The 15,259-nt window shown below is 47.9% G+C and overlaps 1 protein-coding gene across 4 annotated transcripts in view; it reads right to left on the reverse strand.

The window, feature by feature from the left end:
- Window positions 1-13,723, reverse strand: part of Bace2 (beta-secretase 2) — a 127,582-nt gene extending 113,859 nt beyond the window's left edge. Inside the window, exon 1 of one of the 4 annotated variants that reach the window (XM_021229410.2) lies at window positions 13,388-13,723. In XM_021229410.2, the coding sequence (XP_021085069.1) occupies window positions 13,388-13,687 (300 nt within the window). In that variant the 5' untranslated portion in view covers window positions 13,688-13,723. The remainder of the gene's footprint in view (window positions 1-13,387) is intronic. The other 3 variants (XM_040750388.1, XM_040750389.1, XM_005073783.4) reach the window with 3 other exon arrangements.
- Window positions 13,724-15,259: the final 1,536 nt, after the last annotated feature.

A 15,259-nucleotide genomic window follows, 5' to 3' on the forward strand; every position in this document is an offset into this window, starting at 1 on the left:
TGCTGAGTACCTCACACAATGTACTGTCATCTTCCAGAAAAAAGTTCAAAGGGAAGCCCGACCTAGTGCCCACTCCAGTCTGACTCACAGAGGCATTCAGAGCTAGATTTCAGGTGATGTGGGACAGTGGACTAAATTATACTCTGTGCATTTGGTGGTGGGCAATATCAGTCCCAGCACATGAGTGACAGGATTGGGTGGTGGCACCATTGGCCCTCTTGTCCTCAGCCCAGCCTGGTGTGCTTACTTGACATTATCTCCTGGAGACCTCCTGTGGTAGTCTGAATGAGAATGTCCCCACTAGGTCATGGATCTGCACTCTCCAACCCTGTTTGGTGGACTGTTTGGGGAGGTTTAGGAGGTGCAGCCTTTATAAGGGAAATGTGTCAACGAAGGTGGGCTATGAGAGTTTAAAGATTCTCAGCACTTCGAGTTTGCTCTTTCTGCTTACAGTAAATGAATGATGTGCTCTCTCCACTTGCTGCTCCAGCCAACACACCTGCCTGCTGCCATGCCTCCCTACAGTGGTGGTAACAGACTCCTATTCTTATGCAACCACAGGCCCAAATAAACCCTTCCTTCTATAAGCCACGGAGTTCTATCACAGCAACAGAGAAGTAGCTAATATACTGTCTCCTGAACACACAGCTTTCCCAGGATCTCCTGGGATCACTTTCTAAGGACACCAAGCATGTTCATTCCCTCCTTCAAGCCTGTCCTGAGGACCCCCAATGAAGAGACTGCCACATATCACACATAAAGGGGTAAATAGTCTCTACCATACTGCCTCTCTGGCACTCAGAGTTTAATTTTCCTTTGTAATTCAGAAACCACTCAGGCCATCTATATTTAACTATACCCTCCACAACTTAGTCTCTACACAGGCACACTGACCACAAGTGGTGTGGTATAATGCACGTATTATACCAATAATGTAAGGCATTTTTTTCCCTTTATAAACCAAATCCCAAAGCATTTTTATAAAGTAGATGAAAGAAGATCTCCTGCCTGCTGAAGCAAGGTCTGAGAACACATGCACGCACACATGAGTGCATGTATACACACCCATACATACACACACACATGTGCACACATGGGCACGTACACACGTGTGCACACATACATACACACATACTTGTGCATGTGCACACATGGGCACGTACACACGTGTACACACACACATACACACACTCATGCACATGTGTACACCTGGGCATGCACACACACGTACATACACACTCACGCACATGTAACCCCCTCCCCCCACATACATACAGCACGACGAGGCCACCTGTACCTCCTGGCTCACCCTGGAGTGCTTGCTCCATCTTCTGCAGGCTTGTCACTCTCAGCACGCCCGTTTAGCTCCATCTGCACCTGCTCAGCCGTGTCTTTCCCCCAGCCTTTGTTTTGCAGTCTTCGTTCCCCCGCATGGGCTCCCAGGCTGCACCTTGGCGCAGCATTCTTGCAAACACTGTTTGCTTTCTTCACAATCTGTCTTCCTAAGACGAACACTGCATGTGTAAAAACAAGGGCCTTCTCTGCGTGGTTAACTGTCAATCCCAGGGCTTAGCACAGGCTTGGTGCATAGGAGGGGCTTAATAAATATGCACAGCAGAACAACACCCGTCCTTCCTGAGTTTAGCCCGACATTCCTTTCCCTCTTTGACCCCTATCAGTTTGGGCAGAAGTGACTTTTAACCTTCCTAATGGCTTACTGAATCTGTGACACGCCCAATTCCAGGAACACTAAAAGACAGCAACAACGATGGTCACAGGGCAGGCATGGAGACCCTCTGTCATGTTCCCCTGAGCCTATACATTTCTCCCCATTACTCTGAACAGCTGCTCCAGGCCAGTCCTTGAGCGACAGCATAACCAGCATGCCTTGCTCTCAGATCAGATTCTTCCGTATGAGGTGGCCATCCTGTGTATTGTACAATGCTGGCCAACATCTGATCTCACCTAGTAGAGGCCAGCTCCAACACCCTCACATCTCCTGAGCAGAACACGATCACCCAAACTAAGATGCTCCTGTATATGTGTATTTGACCCTCTGATGGAGGAAGTCCTTCTGTGTATATGTTGTCCTATTGGTTGATAAATTAAGTACTGTTGACCAATATGGAAGCAAGATAGGTGGGACTAGGAGTCCAGAAGGATTCTGGGAAATGTAGTCAAGAATAAAGAGTTGCCATGTGATCGCAGGAAGAGAGGACACATGAGGCTGCATCCTCGGTAAGATAAGACCTTATAAAAATATATATTAGCAATTATTGGTTAACAAGTAAGTCAGAGTTAGCTGATAAGAAACCATAGCAATTGGCCAACAGCTTCATAATGAATATAGCGTCCTGCATGTTCATTTGGGACCTATGCAGCTCAGAGACCAGGCTGGCGGGAAGAATGCTTGTTACAACCTTCTAAGGCAGTAACTCTTTCTACCTCCCCTGGAGATGGAGAGGAAAGCACTGCCCTGGTGATACAAACCCAACTTTGGGTAAGAGAACAGGGTTCAGATTCCTTTGGGATACAGACCCACTTTGTTAGGCTTCTAGCTTCCTTTGTTTTGCTTTGGGTAGTGTTCCCTTTGCCCACTAGAACTCAATTTTCTAGAACTCTTACCCCTATGTTTGATGCTGCACTAAGATCCCAGAACATGTGGCCACAGCTGCTTCTCACAATGGGAAGAAAATACTTGCTTTATATGCACTGTCCCTGTCTTCCCGGACATGTATTAATAGTGGATTAGTTCCCTTGAGTTTGTGTGTATGTATATGAGTGTGGGGTATATGTAAGTGCGTTTTCTTTTTTTTTTTTTTACTTTTTAAAAATATATTCTATGTCTCTTACATCATATATATTGATACCATTCATTTCCCCATCTCCCCTCCACCCCTGTACCCTCCCCCAAATAAAACAAAATCTAAGAGGAAAAAGGAAAAGGGGGAGGTGGTAAAAATCTCATCATGGAACCTGCAGTGAGACACAGTGAGTCAGGCAGTAAACCCCTTTGTCCATGTATCTTTACTTGCAAGGGTTCATTGCAAAGAGTCATTGGTCTAGTTTCAGGTCTCTGGTTTCTACTACACTATTGATGCTGGGTCCTCACTTGGATTCCTCTTGGCTATCCTGTTGTTGCCCTGTGTTGTGGAGATACTGCAGCTTTGGGTCTGTGGATCAGGTCCCTTCATGTGCTCCAGCAGATCATAGATGGGGTGGATGTTGGGGCGGCCAAGTCATGACGCTGGTGCTGGGCCTGGGTAGCTGCAAGTTCGGTCTGCCCGCCAGTTCTCCCCTGTCCTCACCACCAGGGTGCACTCTCCAGTATTGCCCTGACAAGTTCACCCCTTGCAGCAATGAGCAAGAGACGGGACCAGTTCTGCTTTCACGCCCTCAGGGTCAGCTTTTCTACACCTATACCATCAACTCTATCACCAGCTCTACTGTGTCGCCCAGGTGAGGTGCAGAGGCCAGTCTCCCCGAGTGCTGCAGCTGGTGAGAGGCAGGGATAGTCCTCCCACTCTTATGACCCCAGGGCCAGCTCCTCCACCTGTAGAGTACAGCCTTCCGGCCAGCCTGTTTCCAGAGCCGCATCAGTCCCAAATAAACACACAGGAGGCTATATTAATTATGAAGCTGTTAGCCGTTTGCTTGTTTCTTACTGGCTAGCTCTGACTTAAGTATTTAACTCATAATTGCTAATCTAAGTATTTCTCTTACTGGAGAAAGTGTCCGGACCTTTTACTCCTCTGGAGGCTACATCGTGACTCCCTGTGTTTCTCTTTCCCAGAATCCTCCTTGACTCCTAGTCCCACCTATCTTGCTTCCCTATTGGCCAACAGTACTTTATTAACATATACACAGGACTTCCCCCATCATCCACCTGTCTGAGGCATTAATGGGCTAGGGGTGGAGGGATGAGGGCATCTTTCCGCCGTTCATGCTGACACATGTCAGATGAGTGTGTGTGTGTGTGTCTGTTACACATGTAATTATTGTGTGTGTTATTTCTCAGGTGTTGCTACGTTTTTTTTTAGATGATCTCTGTGTTAGTTTGCTTTCCATTACTGTGATAAACACAGAGATCAACAGCAAGTTGGGGAGGAAAGGGCTCATCATTTGACTTACACATCCCATCACAACCCATCATTGAGTTAAGTTGGCACAGGAACTCAAGCAGGGCAGGAACTTGGACTCAAGAGCTGAAGCAGAGACCACAGAGGAACACTATTTACAGGCTTGCTCCTAATGGTTTGTTCATCCTGCTTTCTTATAGAACCCAGGACCACACGCCCAGGGGTGGCAAGTCCCAGATCAACCATTAATCAAGAAAACGCCACACAGACTAGCCCGATAGGTCAATCTTTTGGAGACATTTTCTCAGTTAAGGTTCTCTTTTTCCAAATGACTGAAGCTTGTATCAAATGGATGAAAACTAGCATAGACTCTTACTGACCTGAAGCTTATTGGTAGACTGTTCTGACCCATCTGTAAGGACAGGCATAATTTAAAACACAGATGTTTGGGACAGATGTTTTGTCAGTCTAGATTTCCTGCCATTTCCCATCCTGTCTAACACGGGTGGGCACTAAAACCATGAGTGACAGGGTGACAGTGATGCATCTAGCTATTCTCCAGCCCAGAACAGCTTATTTTAAGAAAGTTGTGAGCGGAGCAGCAGAGGCAGATGGATCTCTGTGAGTTCAAGGCCAGCCTGGTCTACAGAGAGAGTTTCAGGACAGCCAGGGCTACACAGAGAAACCCTGTCTCAAAAAAAAAAAGCAAATAATTAATAAAATAAAGGAAGTGGGGGGGGTAGAGAGATGATTCAGTGGTCAAGATCACATACTGCTCTTACAGAGAACTGGAGTTCAGTCCCCAGAACTCATATCAGGAGACTCATACTGCCTATTAACTCCAGCTCCAAGGGGCCTGCTGCCCTCTTCTGGACTTTACCAGTATTCAACTCACATGATCATACATATATGCACTTGCGAACACACACAGACACAGACACACACAGACACAGATACACACAGACACACACACACAGAGACACACATAGACACACACACACACACACACACACAAATAAATAAATTAAAATGAGTCTTAAGGAAAATACAGATAGAGACAAAGTGTGTATGGGGGATCTCTATTTTCCCAGAGGACAGCCCTGGAGAGTACAACAGAGCCCAATGGATAGCATGACCCCCTTTCTGCATTAGACAATGAGCAGCTCACTGAGAGATTGGGGAGCTCAGACCATGACCCCACCATAGATAGCAAATGGAGAGCCCATGTGAAAAGGCCAGACATGGTGGAATGTGGTTATAAATCCAGAGTTGGAGAGGTGGAGACAGGCAAGATAACTAGGACTCACTGATGGACCAGCCCAGTCTACCAATAAGCTTTAAGTCAATAAGAATCTATGCTGGTTAGTTTAATTCCATCTGTACTACCGCTGTGCAGATCCTGGAGCACCAACCAGTGTGAGTCACAATCACGAGGAGACAGCAAAGTGACCACAGGTGATAGAGCTCCTTTAAGGTCAACACAGAAGCATAGGGCATCTTCTGGATTCTGAACACCTTTTTCCTTTTCGTTTTGCCTTATTAGTGGCACACTGGAAGTTTCAAGCTTTCTGGATTCAAAGCGAAGGCTCTGTGTAGGCAGGGCATTTCAAAAGGCTGCCTTCCACACAGCTCTGAGCAGCCCACTGAAAGGACTTACATTTCAGGTTTCCCAACTGTCCAACACAAGGAAGCTTCTGGAACACAATCTGCTTAAAGAAGAGAGTTTCTAAAGCGGACAATGAGGGGAAACGCCCAGGGACATGTCTAGGAAGATGAGAACTGGCCACTCTGCATGGGATAGCAGAGGTACTAGCCACTGCGGTGACCTTCAGATAGAGTCTAAGGACAGAATGCAGCATGGCTGAGGGGTATGAGGCATGGCAGAATTTCAGGCACGGAACACCATTTCATGTAGGAAGTGAGGACCCTGCCCCAGGACTCTGCATTGTAGCTGGCTCTGGTGAACCAGCGGATCCCTTTCAGCAATGATTCCTGATGTCCTTTGAGCAAGCAGTAGCTCTCATCCTTGCTGACTGGGGCACTAGATCCTGCCTTTCTGCAGCTCCCCTAAATGACTCATCAAAGGTTCTGGCCAATAGAACAGATCACATTTGAGGAGGGTTCAAACTTCCATAAAACCTTAGATCATCGGATAAAATTCCCTAATTTGTAAGTTGGGAAACTGAGGCTTAGACAAGTTCATTAACTTCCTCCCAGCATCCAATATCCAGCAAATAACAGATCTGGGTTCAGCACTCAAAATGTTAGGCATATCACATCACAGAGACACACTTGTTGCCCAGAGGGGCTTCCAATGGGAAAAGCTCTTTGGTGCCAAATAGGGTGGAAAGGTTCTATTGTTCCCCCAGAAACACACGGAATCTGTGTCCACCTTCAGCAAGATGCGGCTTTATATCTAGCAACAAGTCACTGTTGGTAGGGTCAGAACCCAGTGACTTCAGTGTTGTCACAGAGTGTCCTAACACATCCACACACAGTAATTTCTGTCTTATGCCTCTGTCGGGGGTGTGCATGACTGACACGCAGAACCTGTTTCCTTCCCATCGCCAAAGCCATTTGTAAAGTGGAGCCAGTGGTGAGACCAAGAGGCGGTGCTTAGCTCTTTGACACTCTGAAGCTCGAGTAAGATGAAAAAAGATGCTTTTCCCTACTGCAACCATGGCACCCCAGAATGATGGAGCTGATGCAGGGCATGCCCTGATTCCCCACCCAAGACAGTCCTCTCCATCCTCCTAACACAACAGCATTAACATTGTGTGTTTCCAAGCACAGGTATACAATGTACCAGGTAATACAACCCCAACATGCACCCAGGGACCTGCGTTGGATGGCCACTCATTAACTCAAAAGCATTGCTTTTATTCCCAGCCTGGTGTGTCAGCATGACCAGGCATTTTTTCTTCTTCTTCGGAAAATTCTAAAATATGACCATTTTTGTTCGGTAGCAATAATGTCAAGCATGAACTAAGAGGAGCTGAGTGGTGTCCAGCTCACCTGTGTCTCATACACATAGACTCACAGGGTCAGGAAAGTGACAGAGAATATGGAATACTCAACCTTCCCCACACTCCACCCACAACTGTGTCTTCACAGCCAGAAGTTAGAAAAGCCCAGAGAAGCCATTTCCCCTCAAAGAAGCAATCTGCCTGTATCCACAACTTAACCATTGACTGACAAGTGCTGGACAGCAGAACAAGGTGACCAGAAGGGAACCAAGCAGACAGCAAGACCTCCAAAGAGACAGAAATCCAACCATTGGTCAAAAAAAGAGATGTGGGTTAGAGAGAAGGCTCATCAGACGCTAACAGTGCTTGTCCTCAAGCCTAATGACTTGAGTTTGAACCCTGGGACCCACACTACAGAAGGGGTTGCCCTCTGACCTCCACAAATGTTCTGTGGCACATTCATGCCCTTCCTACAATAAATACACAAATGTAATAAGAAATTTAAAAGCAAGGCTTAGGTGGGAGACATCTTTCTCATCCGTATACAGACATCCTGCTCCAGCTGAACTCTGCATGACGAGGAGGCAGGCATTAGCAGTTCCAAGCCTGGGTGGACCCTGCACCCAAAGTCAAAGGCTTGATCCCAGAAGCCAAAAGCTAAGATGGAAAATAAGTCCCATAGCACGTAGCCAGAGCCTACAGAGACTGAGAAAGCCACCAGACTGGAGAACCCAGAGCTAAGCCAGTATGTAAAATAACGATTATGGTTTGACACAGTGGTTTGCCTCCAACCTCACTGTTCACATGTATTCTCTACTATGTTACAGGAAGAGGTATGGCAATTAGGAGTTGATCTAAGCTCTTTTGTTATGAGTGTTTCAAACCACTCTGGTGTTAAAAGAATGGCTGGTGAAAAGTACCTTGAGGGTGGGCCAGCTCCAAAAGCCAGTTTGGTTAGCCCTCTCCATGTGATGCCTCCTTGGGACTCTGTCAATAAGGAGACAGCCCCAGACACAGTCTTTCAACTTTGGACCAGAAACACAAGACAAAATAAACTCCATAACTCACCCAATCTATGGTATTATCAACAGAAAGCAAACAAAGATAGCAAAGGCTAATCTTACTCTTTCTCTTTTGGTGTTTAGTTAGTGAGGACTGCAAGCATCCTGAAGGAAACAGGAAGACCAGGCAGCTAACCTCAAACAGGTTAGGCTGGCTTACCTCTGACTCAAGGAAAGCAGATACTCAGGGTGTGTCAGGAAAGAGTCCTTGGACAGACTCCCTATTAAACATATCCTGATTCTTGAAGGGTGACTGGTACCTGATAATGTCTATACAACACAAACTTCAACAAGAGTGTTTAAATAATGCTGATCTGGCTTTGCAGACTTTGGGTGGCTTCAACCAATACACACAAATTCCAGCCACTATAGAACTAGGCACCTGATAAGGGACACTCTAAACATTTACATGGCCATTCTCTAATGGGGAAACCAACACAAGAATGCAGAAGAGCATCAGAAATCCCCTCCCACTGACCCCTCTGTCTTACCACAGGCCTTTGGCTAATACAACCCAAATCACCATCTGCTCATCAATCTTAAGGAATGTTGCATCTGAACTCCAACTTGGAATTATTGACAAGTGAGATCTATGGAATTAAAAGGACTTGAAAATAAAATCGTGTGCCCCCAAGTAGACACAGGCACTGTTGGTGGATTGGGATATTTCTGAGATGTGACATTAGGCAATTTTGTCATTGTGAAAAAATCACACACTTAGATGGTGTGATTGCTAGTGTTAACTGTCAGCTTGGCAAAATCTAGAATCACCTGGGAGATGGGCCGCTGAACAAGCCTGTGGAGGATTGCCTTGATTATGTTAAATGAGGTAGAAAGACCTGCCCCACTGTGGCTGGCACCATTCCCTGAATGGGGTACTTGTACAAAATGGATAAGGGGAGCTAGGCAGTAGCGTGCACTCCTTGTTTGCTGCATTCTGGTTGTGAAAGCAATATGATGGACTTCTTCAAGCGCCGGCCACCTTGGTCTTCCCACCATGATGGACTTGTCCTTGAACTGTGAGACAGAATCAACCCTTTATCCTTTAATTTTCTGTTATCAGTCTTCTATCACAGCAACAGGAAAAGTGACTAAGATAGATGGCTGTAACATCATAGACCATGCAGTTTTATGGGAGCAACCTTGTCTGCGAGGTCCAGTGCTGATGGAGATTTTGTTATGTGGAGCATGACTGTGTGAGTTGGAAACCTAGGCCCAGAACCTTTGACAGTAATGCGAGTCTTTGCAGATACACAGCTACAAGTGAAGGACATAAGATGCTAAGACCAGGAGATGAAGCATCCTCCCCTGGAGCCTCCAGACGTAGGACGTTTCTGTCACTGACACCCTAGTTTTGGGATTCTGGCCTCTAGAACCATGAAGGAATAGATTCCAATTGTTTGAGCCTCTGGGCTATGGAGGTTTGTTATGGAGATGAAGAAACTAATGCAGAGGTAACAGAACATCAACCCTGGGGGACTGAGGACTCAGAGTGGGGAACCACTTGGCCCTGGTTATATATGACACAAAAGCACCTCAGTGTCCTCAACAACACTAAACCACTCAGAAAAGGGAAGATGGCTCTTTTCCAAGGTCATTACAGCTGAGACCGGGTGGGCGGGGCCGACAGGACTCTTAAGACAGGGGCATGAGTGCAGATGGAGCCTGATGGTGCGGACAGACCAGCCCCTTCACAGCTTGGCTGTGGAGACGTGCCTGACTCAGCACAAGTCCCAGTTTCCATCTTAAAATTAAGTCAAATGATTGTACAGTGTCCATGGGAAAGCATGAAAAAAATCCAATGAGAATCTGCTTAGCCTGAGGAGTAAAGTGGGGTCGGGGGTCAGGGGATGGGAGTGGGGGGCACAACACTCAATGGCGAATACTTTTCGAGTTTGGGTTTAATCCCACACCCCACAGAACAAGTTGTTTAGTACGACACCCTGCATCGGATATGCAAGAAATAAAGGAAGGTGGCCCTGTTTCTGTGTCTCCTTGAGTTCTGTCTGTCTTCCTATTACATCTTCTAATGAACCTTTTTTTCTAATGCCCAGGGTTTCCACGTCTGACCTGAAGAAATGAGGGGCAACTTGCTGAGAAATTCTGGTCTTCTCTTTCCCCCTCATCTTTAACAGTTAGGGTCTTAGTGTCCTTCCCACCCAGTTCCCTCTTGTCTGGCTGCCTTCCTTTTTGCAGCCTCACTTAACTGTGAACTTAATGTGATTGGGGCAAGTTACTCAAAGAAACAGAAAACTCTTTCAATGGCTGTGCTTAGAGGCTGATCAATAACTGAGCACATGTGCCAAAGTACTTTGTTAAATGTTTACATTTGAAAGCTTAAATGTGAAAATAGTTAGCCAGCTGTGTCATCCGCACCAATGCAGATGGCAGGAAGCCTTGCAATAAAATGCCCCGGAGCCCTTTTCATGACACCAAAAAAGCATATAGTTGCAGACCTTTGCTATCTTCAGTTGGATTTATTGTGTTAGCACGAAAGTATATTTTAATAATGGAAATTGCTATAATTACAATCACTTTTGAACATCCTTATTATTATTATTAATAAGACCAAATTGTGTGGTTCCAGTGAATGCTGGTTTCTCCTGTTAGATAGAAGTCGCATAATGGTATCAGCGTGCAACCTGACTCTCATCCCCATGCCAGCACGGGCCTGCCTACCAGTACAGGGCTCTGAAGCTCTCTCAGGCTGCTGGGCAGAAGCCTGTAACTCCTCAGAGTTGGTGGGCAGGACAATGGATCCCAGTTCTTGTATGAAAGCAAGCAGGGCAGGGGTAAGCACACTCCCCATGCCTGGCCTTCCCATAGGACAGCAGGAAGTCTGCTGAGCTGTGGTTTATATCCAGCCTCTTGTCCAAAATCCTCACACAGTTCATTCCTTACAGCATGGCCTTAAAAGGGAGAATGAGTGATCAGAGGGCGGGGAAGACTTTAGGTACAGTCAGGCATACAGTCCCTAATACCCTGGGGTCAGGGATCACTGCTTAGGAAGAATCCTTTGTAGCACAGGCATGAAGACTGACAGCTGTGAAACCAGCATAGGACCTAACCAAGCCTCCTGAACGTAGGTGTCAGTTGTGAGGCTTAGGCAGTCTTTGAGGCCTCTGGTAGTGGAACAATATTTATCCCTAGTGCGTGAATGGGCTTTGGGAACCCATTCCCTATGGAAGGATACTCTCTCAGCCTAGACACATGTGGGAGGGCCTAAGTCCTGCCCCAAATGATGTGACAGACTTTGATGATTTCCCCCATGGGAGGCATCACCCTCCCTGAAGAATGGAAGGGGGTGGGTGGGATGGGGGGTCGATGGGAGAAATGGGAGGACCAGAGGGAGAGGGAACTGGAATTGGTATTTAAAATAAGATTGTTTTTAATTTAAATAAAAATTAATTAAAAAACTACTATGGAGACTAAGAGGGAAAAAACAAACAAACAAAAACCCTGCTGGTGCCAGACACCACAGGGCAGACTGCAAAGCAGGTTACCAACACCTAGCATTTACAGTGGGATGATCAGATGCACAGATTTTGCCATGAAGTAGCTTGTCCCTCCATTGTCCTATCATACAGAACAGCTCACTCCTGTGGGACACAAAAATGATACTTGTGTTTGTCACAAAAACAGTCTTCTTTAAAAGCATGCTATAGTCTAACTGAGAACTCTGGAGGAACTACTTCCTTAGCTGTGACAAACCCAGGGTGTTTGTTACATCCGGGATAATTTAATTAACTCAACTTCATCGCTGAGTTTAAAGCAAAGGCCACTGAATTATCAACGGAGCGAACAGCGGCTGAGGAGCGTTTTGTGAGGGATGTCTTCTCCTTAAAACCTTTTCTGGTTCCCCTTTCTCAGCTCTGGAACCGGCAGAGCCTTCTTCACTTCAGGAGAGTAAGAGTTCCCTTCTGCCCTAAAAGCAACAAGAATTTTCATTCTTAAAGGCAGAAGTTTCCCAAATGGGGAATCAGTCAGGGCCTGTGTATGAAATAGGCCCCTCCTGTACTGTGCAGTCCTGCTGAAGGCGGTCCACAGGATTCCCACCACCTGGGATCGTGCTCACGTGGTGGTCTGACTGCTCTGGGGCCCCTAAGCTTCCTCAGCTGACACATGCCCCAAGTCAGTCTTCCCTGGGCACACAGGGATCCTGCACAGCAACCACAACCAAAGTTTTGAACAGAATAATACACTCTTTAAGGTTGTTTTTTTTTTGAAACCAAATAACTACAGAAGTTGTTCTGCGCTGCCGTTTCTTTTTAAAAATTAGCATGGTGTGTCTTCTTAAAGTCTTGAATAATTTAATTGGAATTATACAAAAGTCATGAGCATGTTCTATTTATGGGCAATCACATCAGCATGAAAAACCCCAACGACAACGTTAAAGATTAAAAAAAAAGTGTCTTCGTACGGTGAAGGCAACTCATGAGAGAACTTGAACTCGAGTGGGTAGATCAGAGAAGGTCGGATCACTTCTGGGAAGCTCTTCTTTCCTTGCCAGATTCCGTGCTTCGGAGGAGTCTGTGTTCTTCGCTACACGAAGTGTTAAATGAACATCGGGACAAGGGGGAGAGGAAACCTGTATTGGACTGCAGTTTTGTTTTGTCTTCGCCTTGGTATGCGCCTGGTATAGTTCCCCAGTAGCTAATGGTATTCACACTCTCCAACCCCACCGGGTGCATGCCTTGACAGTGCTTGGCGCCCAGAGACTGGGCAGCTGGACTACTACGAGGAAGCCAGCAAACCAACTCCGAGTAAGGCAGGCGACTCTGCGGGGCAAACAGACACTTCGGAACCCAGTATCTTTTAGCTGAGCTCATGGAGAAATCTCTTTAAAGGTACTGCGCCTTGGATGCCTGCCAAGAGTCTCTTTAGCAATGAGACAGCATGGAGAGTATCAACTCCAGTGATTTCCCTCCACCCAACAACACCTTCTTCCAAGACTCCCCTCCACCCACCCACCCACCTAGGAGGTATCGCTCTAGCTGGAAGGAGGAGTCGCTCCTGGAGAGGCAGCGGGTTACAGGTCCCTTCAGCTGCCAGGCTCACGGGGTGGGGGAGGACCACCAAGTTCTGAAACACTTGCTCACACCCCCTGAGCTGTGCTGGGGCAGAGGCTGCGCTCCCTGTCGCGTCCCTAGCGCGCTCCGCAGCTACCAATCCAACCTATGCTCCCCACATCCCTTTCTTCTCTCAGGGAAAGCGGCGGCTTTAGGGGCAACATTAAACCGCTCGGAGACAGCTCCCAGAAGCCCCTGCCCTCAAGTCCTACCTTCTGTGGCGGGGTCCCGATCAGCATCTCCAGGTAGTAGCCGCGGCCAGAGTCCCCCTGCAGGTTGTCCACCATAGCCAAGAAGTTGGCGGCAGCCCCGGCGGGCTCCAGCGCTAGCGCCAGGCCATCTGCGCGGGGCACCTCAGGGGTCCCGAGCCCGGGAACGGCCGAGGCTCCGTGGCTCCTGGCTGCAGCCACCTGGAGGGGTAGCGTGAAGGGCGCCGGGGCTAGCGCGGGGGCTGCGCGCAAGAGCCACTGCGCCAACAGCGGGAGCAGGAGCGCTCGGAGCTGCGCGCCCATCCCCGCGGCGGGGGCTCGGCGAGTCAGTGAACGCGCGGGGCTGCGGGGCCGGGCGGGACGGGGCGGGGCGGACGGGGAGGAGGCAGAAGAGGGCGGCGCCGAGTTGAGCAAGTTCTCAGCCGCTGCCCCCTCTGGCGGCCGCCGCCCCGCAGGCCCATCCCCTCCCCCCGTGGCCAAGGTCAAGGATAGGCGCGGGGAGTCGGGGCGCACGGACCTCGGGCCGCTCCTCTTCCCTGGGAAACTGGAGTGCAGAATTTCCTCGGAATGTGCCCCGGAGGCCACGGCTAACGGATATGACGAGGCTCAGCCGAGAGCTCTAGGAAAGTTTCGGGAACCCTTAAAGGTGCAGCGAAGGCGCGAACTGGCTTCCTGGCCATGCGTTCTAGGGGTCCGCAGGGGTTCCCTGGCCTTGCAGAGACTGGACTGCCGGGTCATAGCGCCGAGCAGGTTACAGTGAAAGACAGCCTTTCAGCTTGCCAAGGGCATCTCCAAGGGGATTTTGTCAGCCTCTCAGGGCCTCTTCCCCTCGGGGATCTCCCCTTCCAACTCCTTGGGAGTTAGGGGATTCTCTAAGAAAGAATGAAGTTCGAATGGAGGATGGGAGCACTGAGGCTAAAGGAAGCCGGTGGGAGGTCTTTGGATTCCTGAGAAGGGGTCTGGGTTGCTGCTGTTGTTCCAACCTGCTTGACCTCCTTGAGCCCCAGGCTGGGGAGGTGGCTTCTGGCCTGGTGTCACTCCTTGCTCTTGTCCTTAATGCAGATCCTATTCTGATAGGAGCTGGGCTCAGTCTACTAGGAATCCAGTCAGTCCACCTCGTTAGTTAATCACTGTCAGGGTCCCAAACGAGAGTTGCAGAGGAGTCGGCTGCCATTCAGACCTCCCTTTCTCTCATCCACCCACCAGCTCTCCGTGGATTATTTAATTAATATCTGTTTAGTCACAGACACAGAAGCCGCAGAAATGCGTTCAGGGGGCTATTTTATTTCAGGTACTGAACACAGGAGGGAAAATTACAGCAGCTAAACTCATCGATTTCTGCTGAAACAAGGAACAGAAGAAATCTTTGTGTCTCTTCTAGCTAAATTATGCTGGCCTGTTTTTATTTTTAAACAAATAAACCCATCTTCAAACAGTGGGGAAGAGAAATAAAGCGTCCCTAATTCCTGACTGGAACTTCCAGATACTTCCATTCTGGTTTCCATGTTTATGCCCGCCTTCCCAATGGTAGAATTCCATCTTGCTCTACCAGGGACCTTTCTGTCCAAGATCTTCAGCTATACTGCTTCCTAAATGACTCTGGTTATAAGCTGCATTTTCCCCCTGAACTGTGTCTGAGCTCCAAGGAATCCCCAGCCACATGAAGGAAGGCCTGGCTGAATCCCAGGATAGAACCTAAATTGTTATTCCCCGTAAATCTGCATAGTTATCAAGAGCTGCTACATTCATATATTCACATTTCAAACTCAAGATAGTAAGGGAAGGGCAGATTTAAAGAGATGATTATTATGCTCCCTGGTGTCCAGTATTGAAGGGTTCAGAAACAAACAACAACAGAAAACCACCCAGACAGCT

Source organism: Mesocricetus auratus, unplaced genomic scaffold (genome assembly GCF_017639785.1).
Source record: "Mesocricetus auratus isolate SY011 unplaced genomic scaffold, BCM_Maur_2.0 Super-Scaffold_100008, whole genome shotgun sequence".
In the NCBI taxonomy this organism is placed as follows: Eukaryota; Metazoa; Chordata; class Mammalia; order Rodentia; family Cricetidae; genus Mesocricetus; species Mesocricetus auratus.